Source organism: Centruroides vittatus, unplaced genomic scaffold (assembly GCF_030686945.1).
Source record: "Centruroides vittatus isolate TY-2023 unplaced genomic scaffold, ASM3068694v2 scaffold_2802, whole genome shotgun sequence".
Lineage (NCBI taxonomy): Eukaryota > Metazoa > Arthropoda > Arachnida > Scorpiones > Buthidae > Centruroides > Centruroides vittatus.
In genome coordinates, this window is record NW_027122693.1 from 2,322,418 (window position 1) to 2,340,142 (window position 17,725).

A 17,725-nucleotide genomic window follows, 5' to 3' on the forward strand; every position below is an offset into this window, starting at 1 on the left:
TTTATTATCTAATAGATTACAAATGATGCGTGTTATAATGCAAAATGTGGACGTATTAAAATTCACTATTAAAATATAATAAAATATATTTTATTGAACATTACAAATCGATTTTTCATAATTGATGAACTAGAAGAAATTATAAAACAATTTTTGTAAATTATCTTCGTTCACCGATGAAGCAATCGACGGCATTTGCGTATTTTTTAATCAAGTAAATAGTTTTCGAAATTATAATCATGCAGTTAAAGTGTTTAGACATTGACTTTGGCAGTTTTTGCCATTGGACGCTACGTTTGTTATTTTGTAATGATGCAATACTGTATTTTGTAATCTACTTCTGAATTATCTCTTTAAAAGTGAAATAATTAAATAAAAATTTATTGATGTAATTATTTGTTTCCATGCTCTTTTCTTTTAAAAAATTTTTAATGGATGTTAATGCTGAAAAGTGTAGTGTGTGACAAGCAGCAAATGTCAATAGCAAACGATGTTTTTCAAAAATAACAAATATAAATCTGGTCATCAAAATTATTTTTTTTTAAAATAAAAATTTAGTTTTATAATTATGAATATAAATTATTACATAATTTGTTTTGTTGTTTTCAATAATTAAGTATTCGAATAAGTATATATCACAATAATAATTAATTTTTTGAATATTTTCTTCTATCCATGTTGTTATACACAATATAAATTTTTACATAAAGCAAATAGTATATATAATACAGGTTGGCCGTCACTAATCCGGCATCATTGCGGTTTGTAGGATGCGGGATTACTTATGGGTTAGAATTCACTTAACCCAACTGCTAACTATCTCAACAAATCCTTATAATATTCTTTAAAACGGTTCAAGTATGTTAATAAAAAAATAAACATTAATAGGACATTCTTGTTAGATTATCGTACATCTGGCAACATTGAATACTGCGACAATAGAGGTACGTTGATGCGGCCTCTATTTTTGAAAAATTTGAAATTACCTTAGCCGAAATTAATGCAGTTATTAGTGATTGACCTGTATAATTTTACATAAATATTAACATACTCTAAATCTCAATAATTGTTACATTGCATTCTCCCGTTTCAATTCGTAGTTTTGATTTTAGATAAATTCATTCCATTTGTGTCAACATAAATGTTTTCGGCCCTCTTGTAATATCCATCATTTGAGTTTGGCAGATTCTCGCAAATACTCTTATTGTAATTTTGTAAGGTTACGGCTGGGTTAATTACGCTTGGTTCTTCGTAAGTGCAGCATCTTGTTAATTGCTCCAGAGAGTAACTTGTACCCCAAAACTGCAAAATAAAATAAATATATATATATTATATTCGAGAAATAAAGAATTTGGAAATTGCAACATGTCTTTGATAAATCATATTTTTCAAGCCACAGCACAGTCTTATAATTATTTTTATAAAATTTAGATACGATTTAGATGCAAAGAACGAGGTGATCAAGATGTAAGAAATGTACGACGAAGCATTCATTTATCTGTGAATTGTTGTAGAAAGTGCTGTATGCAGTTGCTCCATTTTGCAAATCACTGTATTGTCATTGTTGCAGTTGGGATATGACAACTGTTGTGTATGTCGGTGTCTCTTGTCACAGAGTTTATCACAGGCCCCTTGGGACTAGCTTATTCGAAGAATAGTTCAATATAGCTGTGAATACATACCAGATTGTAAGTTTGGGCAAATACAGAGGAATCTGCTGGAAAACATAATTTTTTTTTTTTTTTTTGTTTAATTGCGTCAGTTACAGTTTCCTGTTTACTGAGTTCAAAATGTGCTTCGTCGCTCTACATCACAGCTGGTAAGACTGAAATTCAACAGTTGTGCCACTTTTATGTCAGACTTTGGTTGCAGTGTGTTTTTAAAAAAAAAACTGCTCTTGTATTGCTTCCAGCGCCGAAAGTGCCATGTTCTGAAAAATGTAACCATACCAGATTTAGATGTATTTAGAACATCTCTCTAGACAGCGTTGAATAGTGGAACTTCAATTATGATCACCCAATCGAAGAACGTAATATTATAAAACTTAAATAATGTATTTAAAACAATGGTAAATAAATGAAAGTAATATTGTTGATTTTAATTTTATAAGCTACAATATAACGGATTCTTAAAGCAAGAGACAAATCCGCTCATTCCAACATCTGTGGAATGAGAATTTCAGTGATGTTGCTGTTAGTGCATAGAATATCCTCTAACCAGCGCGTCGATATTGTTCACGACCCTAAAAGTGTAATGTTTCTTTCCCTCGATGTCTGTATTTATTATTATATCTCACATAGTGTTCATTTTGTAGTTGGCCAAGACATCTTTTGATACAATTGATATTATTGCACCATACCAAATTATTGTAACTAACACCAATTCTGTATATTAGGAAAGAGATGTTGAAGATATACACAACACAATTGCTTTATAATTATGTATCAACCAGATTATGCCAAAAAAAATGACCATAGTGAGAAATTAGCAATGCCAAGTAAAAATTAACAATGGCATATTAACTCTCCTAATTTTCTCTGAAGAATTAATAAAAATGAATTAATGACTGTTGTGCATTATAATGCTATTAAAGATTTATAAATACTTAACTTTTCTATTTCGTTATAGTGTAATCCTAAATAATGTAAAATAAATTTGTACTTACATCACAAGATTTCTTAAACGTATCAATGGATCTTCTCCTCAAGGCCACTACTATAATGAAAATGATCTGAAATGAAAAGAATTTGTGTATTGTTTCGCATTACGTATCAATTTTGTACATTCTTTTACTCATAAAATTAATGAAACTTGAATAAATTACCAGTTAAAATTTACTTAAATTATAGTAAACCTACTTACACTTGCTACAAGGAATATTCCCGCTTTACCGAATATAATGGGATACTGTATTTTAACCCAGACTTCACAAGCAGTTTTGCCTTTAAAATCGGGAAGACCATCCTGTTTTATTTTGTACAAAAGAAATATTTATATTCAAAATATTCAAAATTCAATGGCGAAGATATAAATTTGTGATTCTTACTTTCAACAAATCGTAAGTGAAATAACTCGTGGAGGCAACATCCATTATTAATATTAACAATGCGATGACAATCCATAAACAGAGAATTGTCCGATATTTTTTCTGTTAAAATATTAATTTTTAAAGTTTATTGTGGCATAAATATAAAATTAACCAATTTCAACGTCACTTACTGAGTTTGCTCTAATCAAAATAAACGATGATATGAGCCATAGTATGTGGAGAAATGTGGTGATTAATACAGTTATAAATAGTACTAAAAAGAAAAACATTTTTTAAGCAAAATCATAAAAATACTTTAAATAGTTTATAGTTAAGTAACTTTAATTTCGATTAAAAAAGGGTATATTACAGCTTGACCGTCACCAATCCACCAGATCAATTTTAAATTTCTATGGTCACGGCACAAATCCGCCATTACTGTTTGGTGCTAGCTGCTGCATTTTCAAACACTGCTTAAGCCTTTCTATTAATATTTGTCTTTTGTGGATTTTTATTATAACCTGCCTACCTTTAACCCCAGTCATGGTTTCAATAAATACAAGATCTTTTCGTGGTGTAAAGCGCAAACACAATACGTTGTTTATAACAAATAAGGTATAACTTTTGAAAATCTTGACGGTGGCTTAAATTCTTTACTGAGTTTTTCCCCCATAACCAACATATACTGAGTTACAGTGTGTTTTAAATATAGAAGTGGTTAGCTGTTTGGTTAAGAGTATTCTGACCTAACCATCAGTAATCCGGCAACCTGCAAGGCTCAGTGATGCCGGATTAGTGAAGCTCCTATATGTGCAAAATATCAATGATTTTTACATTAAAAAAAAGCATATTCGTTTTGCTTGAATAGTGTACATTTTGACGTTAGTTTAACGTCATTTCTACCTTTTTCAATGAGGAAATATTATTATTATTATGACGTCAAATTGACCTGAACCTGTTGTGTACAGCATTCATTTTTACTCCTAATTCTTGCAATACAGTATATGGAAGGGGTGCAAAAATATTGTGGAAAGTACAGTACATCTTTTTTATTCCATATGAATCGATGCCGGTGAGCATGAGTATATAAATATTGACTTAATTATTTATGTATACACCGTGAAGTTAAATCTAATTGTGACGAAATAGTTACGATATAGCACTTACTATAAGCCGTTGTAGTGTTATCATTATCAAACTTTTTAATGATTTTTTGTATTTTCGAAGGTTCTGTTACATTAATTGAGTTCGTTACATTTGACGCTTCCGTAAAAAAAGTAGATTCTGTTACTTCCAGCGATTCTGTTACGTTCGGCGATTCTGTCACGTCGATTTTCGTTACATTCGATCCTCCTGACAATTTCTCATAGGTTATGAAAGTCGTCCATGCTATAGTGTATACTGATAAAATCTGGAGGAAAAAAATATATATTTGAATATATTTTTTATGAGTCATTTTATCTTATTTAAAATTCTCTAGTTATCTTTATTATGAGATTTATAAAACGTATAAGGATATTATGCCATTTATTTAAATGTTGTAGATAAAATTTCAAAATACAGTATTGATGAATAATAATCTTCTGAAACTTTTAAATATATTAAAAGTTTACTTAAAATTTTACACTAAATTTTAAATTTTACACTAAATCTAAATTTTACACTAAATTCTACACTAAATTTTACACTAAATTTTAATTAAAATTTTACACTAAATCGCTGATAATGTCTAAGATTATCATAGATTAATTTAATTAATTGTCGAATTAATAAAACAAAAAATTCAGCAACGAGTTGCTTAACTTTCCCCGGCAAAAAGTTTAAAATTGTGTGTGGCGCCATCTGTTATGATATTTTTTAAAAGCGTTTTTTATATAATTAATTATTATAAAGCGGCTAAAGCCTTAATTTTGAGGGTAGGGACGAGTTTTAAAAAAATGTAAATGCTAATTAATAGTACAAAAAATCTTCATTAAATTCGATCCCACTCGAGATATGACACATGAACTCCTCTATCTCCCTACCCGACCTTTAATCATTAAAATGTAATATCACCAATTCCCGTAATACCCAAATCTCCCTGCAAAATTTCAGAAATTTCCGATAGGAGTTATTAAGCTTGGGTGAACAAAACCGTGCCCCCCCCCACACACACTAACATCTATACGTACACAAAAAGAACTAAATTTTTTCTACATTTCTCGACTTTTCAAGGATCATCCGAGTCCAAAAATTTAAAAATTTGGGGGTGTCATTTTTCTGACCGATCACAATACTTTCCCTCACGTAAACTGTAAAACTTGACGAATATTCCCTCAAAGTTGTCATAAAACATAGATTTACAGCATAAATATCCATCAAGCACGTGGATTACGTATTAAAGGATTAATTACAGTGTATATTAATTATTGAATTTGTAGAAGGTATTATTATAAAGATTAACAAATTCGTTTTAATTAGAGATTTCAGTGGGCATTTATAAAACACGCATCCATATTAAGCGTATGATTCACAGATAAATATGCAGATATTTATGACTATGCAAACTGTAAATTTAGAGATTAACACGTTTTATCTAAACAATAATATATTTTTTCACAATGTTTTATTAATTTCAAAATACGAGATGACGTTTAATAGTTTCATCTTGTCAATTCTTTGAGTAAATATAGAACAGAGCTTGTCCACAAGCTGCAAATGGGGCCGTTGTAAGCACTTTTCAGGTAATACTTTACAGATACAGGTATAGAACAAGAGTATTGTTAAAGAACAGTGACGTAATGCCACTTAGGCATTAATTATGAGTAATGTATAGGTTCTAGTGGCTGCAACATGTAAAAACAAAGATAGATACTGTGACAGCCACTTGGGCAGGTCCATGTATTAATGCACAGGCTTCTGTTTGGTGGCTTTATTAATCCGGCGATTACAGAAAATTCCGGATTACAGAAATTGATCAAAGGTTGAACCGAGCTTCAGGAAATAATACAACTATTAATGCTACTAACAAGATTTTATTTTATTGTTTCTTTGACCACTGTTGCAATGTTGCTTGCCTCTGGTACTATAACTTTCTCTTAAATTGAATAAACGGATGTATCAAATCTACAAACTAGTGCGGCACATCCAAAACGTGAATGCCGGATTAAAGAAGTTCAGCCTGTACTACAAAGTTAATAGAATATAACAGAAAGAAACTATAGAAGAAAATCGGGAGCATCTTTCTCTTCTTTTTTAAGTCGAAAGTATTGTTTAAATATATAATATAAATTTATTAAATTGGAATTTAAATACTATGAGTCGAAATCAGTCCATTTTTAGACTCCACTCTGACACCACATCCCTGAAAATGACTAACTTATTATGCTTTTTGTTTAACATTCCCATTAAAGAAACTAATTACAGCAAGTAAATATATTTATGTAACGTTTATCTCTATTGAATCTTTAAATATAATCTGTGTTAACATCAAATAATTTATTTCTAAATAATTTACAAGGTAGAACTTACCTTATTATCATGTAAAATTTAAGTTTTTTATTTGGGTGTATCCATTCAAATATTACAAGCTCTACAAAAACGGTTGCATTTATACCAAGATTTTTTATTTTTTTTTTTAAATAAAATACATTAGTTTTGCATTTTACAAAAAATTAAATATTCTAAATTCGATTAAATTTCTAGGAACGATGTCCATCAATTTCTCAGCATAATTCTTATTTATTCAACTAAAAGAGCATTCTAAAGCCATAAGTAAACTTTAAAAATATATCCAGTAATTTCTAAATTGACTAATTTAGTTATTTTTAAAAATTACTATTAAGATATCGATCCGGAAAACCCTCCACTTAATTAGACTCTCCAGTTTGCTTATCTATTTAATTTTAGCATTGCACACGTAGAACAACGAATGTACTGCTAAAATTCCCAATTTTACCTCTAATTATTGATACCATACTAATTTTTCCCCTGATTTTCCTAAGTAGACACATAATTAAATTATAATCTCTATTCTTCATAATATAGCATAAAGAATTTACCAGTATCATCAGCTTCTATAGTCTAGAGTCTAGACTATAGACTCTACCGTCATGTATGACAAACTGCTACAAAGGACATTTAAGCAGTAAATTCCACATTCAAATTTATTATTTTACGTGGAATAAAATCAGAAATAAGAATAATCTATCAGATAAATCATTACTGATGTTCATACACTTGTAAAATCATTGGATTTTACAAGTGTATGAACATCAGTATGTATCCAGCTCAAGATTTGTTTGCACCATTCACTATTAAGTCCAAATTTGGAATAATTATAAAAATAATGGAATTTAATATAAAAATTATACAAATATTATATTTTTAGAGTTGATACGTACTTGAAAACACAATAAATATGCTAAATTGTTAAGTAATACAAGCAGAAATGAATGTATAATCAGTTAAGCAATAGAATTTGAGATACCCTTTATCACTTTTTCATGTATACGTTGTAACATTCTTATCCCATCCATTCAAATTTCAAAAGTCTCCTTTACTCTCGAACGTATAAGAAGTGTAATCTGATCAACGGTGTAAATCATAGAATACAAATTGTTATTGAAGAATACTTTAAAATTTGGATCATAGATCAACCATTGTTGTGGATATCTAGTTACGTAGGAAGAAAGCTTTATCTATTTACTTGTAAATAGAAACAGCACGAGTACAGAACGAATAATCAAAATACTCGACATAGTTGACAGATATCAAAATCAAGAAGGTTGATATGCTCTTTGAACTTAATAAGTCCACTTTCAAGTTTAATTATAACGCATTTAAAACCGTTACATATTGTTAGGGAGTGAATAAAACACGAAAAATTATTCAAATTTTCAGATAACTACATCAAAACCTGCTTAAGCCGGATTGGCGCGGTACCGAATATTTTCCCGTTTAGGCAGGTTTCCGTTTTACTGTACAAGAAATTATATCGAAAATATGAAGTTAAATATACTTACAATACCAAAAACGCCGGCGACATTTGTGTAAGTATACAAATTACATTTGCAACATCCCATAGCTAACAAAGGAATAAGCAAAAAGATAACTGGCCACGTGATAGAAACGTTTATTATTTCACAACAATCGAGAGCCTGTGATAAGGTATATCAGACCCCTTATCTTGTTTTGTATACGCTTATACATTAAATTCAATAATTCGTATAAATAGATTTGATTAATGAATTTCATTTTTGCTAACGAATTGGATTGTTGTTTTTTTTTTAATTAAAAAGTACAATAAAAATATAGAAATTTTTAAATAATTTTCTTCTCTTTTCTTAAAATTTTTTCCCTTTTCGAGTTAATCTTCTTTGAAAGGCCCCTAAGCATGCCATGCAAAGTAGAAATTGCAATATCTTCTTCGCTCAGTGCTGCCGACTCCAGCAAATTTGGTGGCTTCTCGATAATATCTTTACTTCCGGATATAAAAAATGAAATGTTCTTCGATTTAATTATTTCTGCAACGTAATCGATTAATTTATAAATATGATATTGAATCCCGTTAAAGATTTCCTCTTGGCGATGTTCGTGTTTATCAGTGGTAATGTCTGGAGTCACGGATAATTTTGTTACACCTTTAAAATGTAAATAAAAATGATATCGATCGTAAAAAGTACTTGTTACTTTTTAAATATTTTGTATCTAATAACCTAAGTAGAAACCAATTTTCCTAAGAAATTCCTCCTGGGAAGTCCCTCCCTGAAGGACTTTCTATGAGAACCCCTTCGCGGATCGCCCATGCTCTACGTTGATCTTTGAGACTTCGTTTACATATTTTCTTTAAACAACTCTGTGTAATATTGGACCCTTACCTCTAATAAAGAAGCAGGGGTCAGATACACGGGAGCAGCAATAAGGATTTAGAAGAGCAATACGCGGCTTGCCAGCCGCAGTTTGGCACCCCCGTTATATACGTTTACATACGCAAGTTTAATGTTCGGACCATGAGACTTACCTTCATTGTCCAGTGAAATGTTTTCGCGATGCTCCTCCTCACACGCAGCTTCATTTATGGCATCTTCCGATTTGCATACTTGAATAGGCTCTAACCAATTTACAGTTTTAACAATGAAACTGCGACAAAAGCATCTAAATTTGTCGACAACACTGGCGGATGTTGGTTCGTTCGTGTTGCAAAAGCCGATTGACTTCTGAAGGATATTTTGCCCTCCAGAAGTGATACCCAAAATCCCCGAATACATTGCATTTTTCATTTTCATAGTATAATAAGTGACGATACCATTGACGATAGGTATCATCTTGTACTGGGCATATTTCATTTCATCGATCTCCTGACAAAATATCATACGACGGAGGGCATTGCAACCTTTTACGTAATTATTATAAAAATGAATATCTTTGAGAAACTGGCGACGAGAGACGGAAGCATCGTAAAAATCTGACGACTTTGAAGAATTTTCGGGGGCAAATGTCGATGATAAATTTACCTTCGAACAACTACCGCCTAATTTTTTGTAACTCGCCATTTGATCTGTAAATTAAAAAATATATATATATATAAATTCCTTAATATGCTATGATCCACTTAATAAGTGCTGTAAAAGTGTATAAAATACTAGTAGTAGTGGTCATGGGTTCGGGTCTGGCCCTGTTACTCAATATCAAATGAACAGCCGGATTCCTTCATCTGGCTAGTAAAGCTAAATAATTACTAATTTGGCAGAAGGTAGGCGGTTAATTTAGAAGAAAATGAATAACTTTATTTAATAAATTTTATCTTACGTAATATTTATAGATCTTATCTAAATTCGAGTAATTAATAATCATTAATGTGAATTAAAAGTCGGTGATAATTAAGATAAATCCATAATTAATAATGCTAGCTTAAGTCGTTATTAAGCGTATTATACTCACTCTGCGATGTTTTGTAACTCGAAAGAAGGAATATTATAACAAAACAATTTAACAAATTATTACATTTCTTTATTACTACTTTTCACTTAAACGAAACAATGGAATTATGATGTATTATTAAATAATTTCGTAATTATTTATTTAGAAAACAATTGCTGTTTATGAAATATTGAGTATTCACATTTCATAAAGGTATACTACAAATTTGTCTTGGCTTCCATGAAGCTATAACACTCCACTGCTCTTCTTTAATTTATAATCCATCACATTACTTCTTTCAAGTCTCAATTATTTACTGTTTAAATGAAACTGTATATTAATACACTCGGCATACCCGGGTGCAAAGAATTTATTATAATTCCTCAAAATTCGGAAAAACAAACTATAAAAATTCGAATGCTTTTTAAAACCCATCACGCTAGTCCATCTCATAAAGTGATTTAAATACAAACACTACATGCCATTTTAACGCCTTTTACTATTCTAGATTCCTTCCGTGGATTCTCTCTTGTATACAGGATCTTCCTAATAGAATATTATAACTTTAAACTATTGTAATTAAGTAAATTATTATCCGAGAACATTGTAATGTACATTAAAGCCTTGGAAAACTGTTCAAGTTTCACATTTGTCCATTGAAACTTCTCAATGTGTGCACTTCGTGTCATACGGCACATATTAGCTTCTTCCTACACTCGCTACAAATACAGTGGCGGAAAATGAAATCCCAACACCAAGAAAAGATTAGTTTAGAACAGGGGTTCTCAAAGTGGGCGTTACCGCCCCCTGTGGGCGGTGAGTAAATCTAGGGGGCGCTGGAAGCAGTGTATGAACGATGACCAAAGGCAAAAGTTGGGGTCACTGATGGGTTAGGAGACGTTGGGTATAACTTTATGGAACAAAGGGGGCGGTGGATCGAAAAAGTTTGAGAACCAATGGTTTAGAGGAATGAAATTCAGGCAATGCATTTGTCTAGGTAACATATTTATTTGATTGAATTTTTAAGGTAACAGGCTAAAGTATGTGTGAGAAGATCCATTTCAAATGTGAAATGATGGGACATTAATAACCGCTGTAGTCGCCACGATTTTGAATGCTAGCGTGCAAACGTGCATGCATTGTGTCGTACAGGTGCCGATGTCTTTTGTGGGATGAAGTTCCATGCCTGTTGCACTTGGTTAATCAAATCAGCAACAGTTAATGCTGGTTGTGGGTGACGCTGAATTTGTCATCCAATAATAATGTCCCATACGTGCTCGATGGGAAAAACTTCTGGTGATCTCGCAGGCCAAGGCAACGTGTCGACACACTGTAGAGCACGTTGGGTGACAGCAGCGGTATGAGGACTAGCATTATCCTGTTAGAAAACACCCCGTTAAATATTGCTCATGAATGGCAGTACAACTAGTTCAATCACCAATCTGACGTACAAATTTGCAGTCAAGGTGCTTGAGATAACGACGAGAGTGCTCCTGCTGTCATAGGAAATCGCTCCCCAGACCATATCTCCTGGTGTAGGTCCAGTGTGTCTACGCCGCAGACAGCTTGGTTCCAAGTGCTCACCTGACCTCCTCCTAACCAACATACGACCATCACTGGCACCAAGACAGAAACGGCTCTCATCTGAGAACACAACAGATCTCCACTCCGCTCTCCAATGAGCTCTTGCTTGACACCACTGAAGTCACAGATGGCAGTGATTTGGAGTTAGTGGAATGAACGCCACAGGGCGTCTGCCTCGGAGTTGTCCCTCGAGTAGTCGATTTGTTACAGTTTGCTGGTCACCCTGGCACCAACAGAATCTCTATTTTCTGCTGCAGATGCAGTACAATGCGCCACAGTCATGCGGTGAATACAGCCAGTTTTCTCTCTCAGTAGTGGCCTGTGTGCGGCCGGACCCAGGTCTCCTTGAGACAGCAACTTCCCGTGACCACAGCTGCCAACAATCATGCACAGTGGATACATCCCTTCCAAGTCTTTCTGCAATAGCGCGAAAAGAAAGGTGCAAGAAATGATAAGAAAATGCTTCTTTTTGCAGAAACGTGGATTCGACTATCAATTATACCGAAAACATTTATGGCACTTCTGGCACTACAAGCTACGAAAAGGCAATTTCTTTTGCATAAGTGTTGCGCTGCATCCATGTACTGGGCATAAAAATGGCCACAACTGTTGAATGTCATTCTTATCGGCTGCAACGGCCATTTCTTGTGTATCTGTTTTATGAAAATAGATGAAATTCTGTCGTAAGAATTACACCAGTCTGCTAGCTTCAATAAAAGTTAGCAGACAGTCAAACAAATAATGATCAAAATAAATACATAGTGAAAAATTCGTTTTAATATTAATTGAGTGCTTCAAAAATTTACAATTTTTATAGAAAATTAGTAAAATACGAGCAATTATTTATTGTGACATTGTCGTAATTCCAGGCTGCAATTTTTAATTTTTTTCATTTAAAATATATGCTCTCCACCTGTGTCTTGCCCCTGTACATCAATCACATTAAACATCATCCTCAAGGATTCTGTGTCTTGTACAAACAAAATGTTTATTGCTCGCAGCGGCAAAAGTACTATTGTGGTAAATTTTGATACTAACTTTACAGAAACGTCTTCTTCGCGTCCTCAAATGCCATCACACCAGATTTAGTTGCATATGAATTGTTAAATCTCTACCATCATAACGTTGAATAAGAGCATTGTAATTAAGATCACCCGTTAATTAAAATTTTTCATTAATTTGCATGAAAGGTCCTTCGAAGAGCGTAAAATTCTAAATAGATTTCTTTAAAATAAAATAATCTTGTTTTATGTACTGTAGAACCCCGTGTAAACCGGAATGACCCGGTACCGAATTTTTTTCCGGTTCGGCAGGTTTCCGTTTTAAATTTCCGTTTTGCACAGGTTTTACTGTACATACATATTAAATTACAGGTAAGAAATTGAAGGCAGTGGAACTGAAATTTTCCATTTAAACCTTAATTTTTATGAAGTTTCAGATAGAAATCTTAATGGTTACCTAACATCATGCCTCATCACAGAAAGGGACATTTGGCTGGACCTCATACCTTCGAGTCTCCAAAAACATTCGTTTCATTCCTTTGCATTTATATTGTATTGAGAAAAAGCTATATTTTGCCAAATTTAAAAAAATATAATAGAACTTTTAATACCTTTTTAAAATTTACTCGGGCCTAGAAATGGTAAGTGGGCCTCCAGAAATCGAAAAAGGTCCTATTTAACGCTTGTAACCTTGACTAATTTTATTTATATTTACTCCAAAGCTTCTCGAGTTACTACTGAAGCAATTCATCCGGAAGAGTAGTTCCACCAGAAAAGACAATCCGATTTTCGCTCGTCTTTCTACTCGAATGGTCTGTTTTAATGCTCGAAGAATGAAAAGGAATCGGAATTTCCAAGCCATAGTTTTTATTTTTCCCGAAGCGTACTAACTGAAATTTAAAATTCGATATACAAGATGGCCTGCAAATCACTTAACCGTTAAAGAACTGAATTGATGTCTTATTCAGAATGCTTTGTTATTTACAAACTCCAGCAATTTTGTACAAGAAAAACAAAAAAAAAAATTTTAAATTCAATTTACGTTTAATATTCACAAGTTTACCTGGCAAAACAAAAAAAAAAAAAAGTCCCCACAACGAGTTGTATAACTTTCCAGGTAATAATATTTAAAACTGTGTGTGGCGCCATCTGTAAAGTAATTATTAAAAAATGACAAAAAACTTAATTCTGAGGGCTTAATTTTTAATTATAAAAAATTGTAAATGCTAATAACGAGTGAAGTCTTCATTAAGTCCGATTCCATTCGAGATAAGACACATAATCCCCTATATCTCCCCACTCTCTCGACCTCTAACCTCAAAAATTTAAGAGCATGAATTTCCTTAATACGCAAACCTTCCTGCAAAATTTCAGAAATTTTCGACAAAAGGCACAGGAGTTATTAAGCTTCAAAGAGAGTGAACAAAATTGTGCCCCCCATACTAATATCCATACATATAAGAAAAAAAAAAAAACCAAATATTTTAAATTTCTCGACGTTTCAAGGTCCTCTGAGTCCAAAAATCTGCGGGGGAGAGGGTCATTTCTTGATCGATCGCCATACTTGCCTATATAACAGAGGGGAGGTACGAATGGTTAACTGAGTTTCAGGCCACCCTAGACGTGTATTTTAACTTTTAACAAATAATGTACACCGAAAGTAAGGCTCTTAATTTGTTCTGTATGCGAAAATTATCAAGCTTAACAATAAAACAATATTTCAAAAAATCAATGGACAGTGACAATAAGGAGGGGGTAACTTGCCATCCGTAAATTAATCTAATTATTAGCCAACAGATGGCGACACGACATTAGTCTATTAAATTTCCGAAGGTGTATTACGTAATTTCGGTTATTATTTTTTTATATTTTTTTTATATATTTATAAATTGTCCTATTTATAAGCAATTCTCTGTAGATCTTTTTAAGTAAAATTTAATTTTTTTTAAATTTTTTTACTTATTCATAAGATGCGAATGGCTGAAATTGTAAGGGTACTGCCTATAGCTATACGTAAGGGGTTCATGTAACAGGGAGATGAATATTTAACGAGGAATGGCTTCGTTAATGCGCATATATTGGGTCTCGTTCTCCTACTGTATCGTGACTGAACGTGGGGCAAACGTCTCTTAATTTTATCTCTAAATTGTTGATTTTCATGAAAACGGTTGACTGACTTTTGGTCCACCCTGTATATACAGTATAGAAGATTATCTTTCGCTTCATTGCTCTTCGCTCTTATTATCTTAATAAAATGGAGATTGATTATGTAACCTACTTAATGAAAGGCATTGCTCTTTATTTATACAATTTACAATCGTTTTGCATTGTTAAGACTGCTGTTAAGGCGTGTAATTGATTAATAATAACTTGATAACGGTTCAAAACTCGTGTGTTTCGAGAATGGTTAAAATCGGTCGGTAACAATTAAGCGTCATTGTTAACAACTCAATAGCATTTAACCGTTTTTAAAATAGCATAAAATATATTTCGGTTAACCGACTTTTGGTCCACCCCTTCATTCGTGAAAGTTTCTTTTTTATTGTCTTTTCGTCTATATTAATTTATTATCATCCAAGGAAATATTGGTTCTGGTATGTCGAGAAACTTTTTAAAAACAAGGCTTATATATTGTAAAAAAAAAAAAAGACAGACCCCCTGCATTCAGGCCATTTCTCGCAAACCCTATTATGCTAGAAACAAATCTAGGAATTTGCTACAATTCCTAGTAATTAATAATACTGGGTATTATTAATTACTTAATTTTTAACTGTAATAAACCTGATTTATCAATACACATACGATAAAAATTTATCATTATGTCTGATAAATGCAGACGTGTAGTGTTCGACGACTGTCTTATAATCAGATAAATTTTGTGTCAAAGTTAACCGAACACCGCACGAGACTTTTTTTTTTTTGTGTTTTTTTTTTATCTATGAAAGGTCTACTGTCAGTTCGAATCTTTTCGTTATTTCATTAACAATATCTAGAGGAAGACAATGACTATCGACATCGACTCTCCCTTCAGTTATTGGACGGTAAAGAATATTGGTTTAGACCAGAATGTCAAGAAAATTAACTTAATAACAGGGCGAAAAAATTCTAAAAAGTAAATATTTTGTTGGAAATTTGTTTAGATATTCTCGAAATTATCAAATATACAGTAAAACCTATCTAAAACGGAGCCTGAATAAAATGGAAACTTGTATAATTCAATAGGATATAAAGAAAGAAAAATAAGTCTTATAACTAATTCTTAAATTAATAATACGTTCCTGTCGCTGGTAAAAAGTGAAGACAAGTTTGCATATAAAAATTTTTAGCATATATTTCTAATAAAATAAAACTAAAACTAAACTTGCAGTGACTTAAAACACCACTCAATTGTTCTTCCTGCTCCCTTGTTTGTTTGTATACAGCAGAGACACGTGGGCTATCTGCTGAAGGGGGAATACAAACGTGAAATAAACCTGAAAACTCACGTGACTAGCCCACCACGACCAGTGTTTAGTGCTTTTATCCACCCGGCTATTGGTGGGTCTGTGCCTGCTTCCTCCATTATTATTATGTTATTGTTTATAATTGTCGGGCTGCAATTCGAAAAAATTGTAGATGTATAAATAAATTCCTGTCGTATGTCTGTCCGTCTGTCTTTCCTCAATCTCGAGAAGGGAGTTAGATAGACGAAATCCAAGACCGGATAGAGATAGGAGGCCCCGATTAACTATATAAGAACTTCCTTTAAAAACCGGAAGTCACGTTATTTTAATCCAAAATTTTCACTGAAAGGTGCTAAATAGATAACCGGCACGACTATTGTTAAAGAAAAAGTATGCACAGGGGCAAGACAATACTAATTTCAGGTAGACAGCATATATTTTAAATCTTCGAGTAAATGATTAAGCTTTCATTGTCATCTCTTATAAAAATACTTCGACAGTGAAACGTATTTATTTAAGGCTAGTGAAATCCTACACAAGCCTAACAAATAGGTTTTTTTTTTTGTGCTGTGTCTCAAGGCTCCGCACCTGTAAATGCATTTATGTATTTTGTGAATAGGGACGTGTTTACTCATGTGCGTTTTGTTATTCCAGCTGGATGATTATGACGTTAGCGATTATCCACGCATAGAAGCCAAGTATTAAAGACTGTAAAGGAAGTATTTGTGTGTTAGCCTATTTGTTAATTTCCTTATACATGGAAACTTATAGAAGTAACAGAACTAACATACCAATGCTTTCGGAATATATATATATTTTTTTAAACTGATAAAGCCAAATTAAATAGAAAGTAAATCATACAATAGAACAAATTAGAGCAATTTAGACGTATATATTCCCACTATCGTCCGTCTGGTCGTCCGTCCGAACTTCGTTAATCTCGAGAAGAGATGGAAATATCGATTAAAATATGACTAAAAATTGAATAAGTAATTTTAATTTTACAAAAAAAAAAATATATTCATACCTGTCTCTAGTTTATTATTATAATTAATTTAAATCCAGCTATTCATATTATTATTACTATTATTAATATTTTGCCAGCTGTATAAAATACAATGGACATTTTTAGAGATTTAGTGTATTATTTTAAATACTTACGTATAACATTTATCAGACAGAAATAAATTAAAATTAAAATTAAAATATAGCATTTATCAAAAATATTCGAGTAGCAAGTATTTGTGTACAGTAAAACCTGTGTAAGCCGGAATAGTTTCTCCGGTTTTGACAGGTTTCCGTTTCGATTTTAAACAAAGAAAATCGCTCCTTTTCGAAGAATTTTTCCCGTTTAGGCAGATTTCCTTTTTATTCAGGTTCCGTTTTGAACAGGTTTTACTGCATCGAGCAAAAAAACCATCAAAAATAAAGTTTATTTCTGGATAATTGCGAATAACTTTTCAAAAAATTCTTGTTAAAATATTAAATTTTAATTTAAAAAAACTTGTCTAAAACGGAAACAAGAAAAATAATCTATTCCGGTTTAAACAGGTTTTAGTGTAATTAAATTTATTTTATAAAATATATAAAAATTTATTGATATTAAAAATCTATAATATAGAGTTTAACAAATAATGCATGGTCATCATATGAATCATTCTGAAACCTTTCCTCTTTTTTTTTTATCTGGCTTACGGCTTAGAAGTGTCTAGAAAGTTGATAATTGCTTTCCTGTTGCGTCATATTATACTAACCAATAAAAGATTGCC

At 32.1% G+C, this 17,725-nt stretch overlaps 2 protein-coding genes across 3 annotated transcripts; both read right to left on the minus strand.

The window, feature by feature from the left end:
* Window positions 1–1,028: 1,028 nt before the first annotated feature.
* LOC136987830 (uncharacterized) lies at window positions 1,029–8,261 on the minus strand. Its single transcript, XM_067285574.1, has 7 exons — window positions 8,032–8,261; window positions 4,196–4,439; window positions 3,220–3,302; window positions 3,047–3,148; window positions 2,863–2,964; window positions 2,666–2,731; window positions 1,029–1,302 (listed from the first exon to the last, which is right to left on the minus strand). Exons 1-7 carry the CDS (start codon window positions 8,089–8,091, stop codon window positions 1,090–1,092), a joined length of 870 nt encoding a protein of 289 aa, XP_067141675.1. The 5' UTR covers window positions 8,092–8,261; the 3' UTR covers window positions 1,029–1,089.
* A 34-nt stretch (window positions 8,262–8,295) lies between these two features.
* Window positions 8,296–10,041, minus strand: LOC136987837 (uncharacterized). Of its 2 annotated transcripts, none has more exons than XM_067285584.1 (3): window positions 9,950–10,041; window positions 9,030–9,566; window positions 8,296–8,649 (listed from the first exon to the last, which is right to left on the minus strand). In XM_067285584.1, the coding sequence occupies exons 2-3, from the start codon at window positions 9,559–9,561 to the stop codon at window positions 8,330–8,332; spliced, it is 852 nt and encodes a 283-aa protein (XP_067141685.1). In that variant the 5' UTR covers window positions 9,562–9,566; window positions 9,950–10,041; the 3' UTR covers window positions 8,296–8,329. The 2 variants fall into 2 exon arrangements, with proteins under 2 accessions (XP_067141685.1, XP_067141687.1); XM_067285586.1 differs by having other exon boundaries at window positions 9,818–9,956.
* Window positions 10,042–17,725: the final 7,684 nt, after the last annotated feature.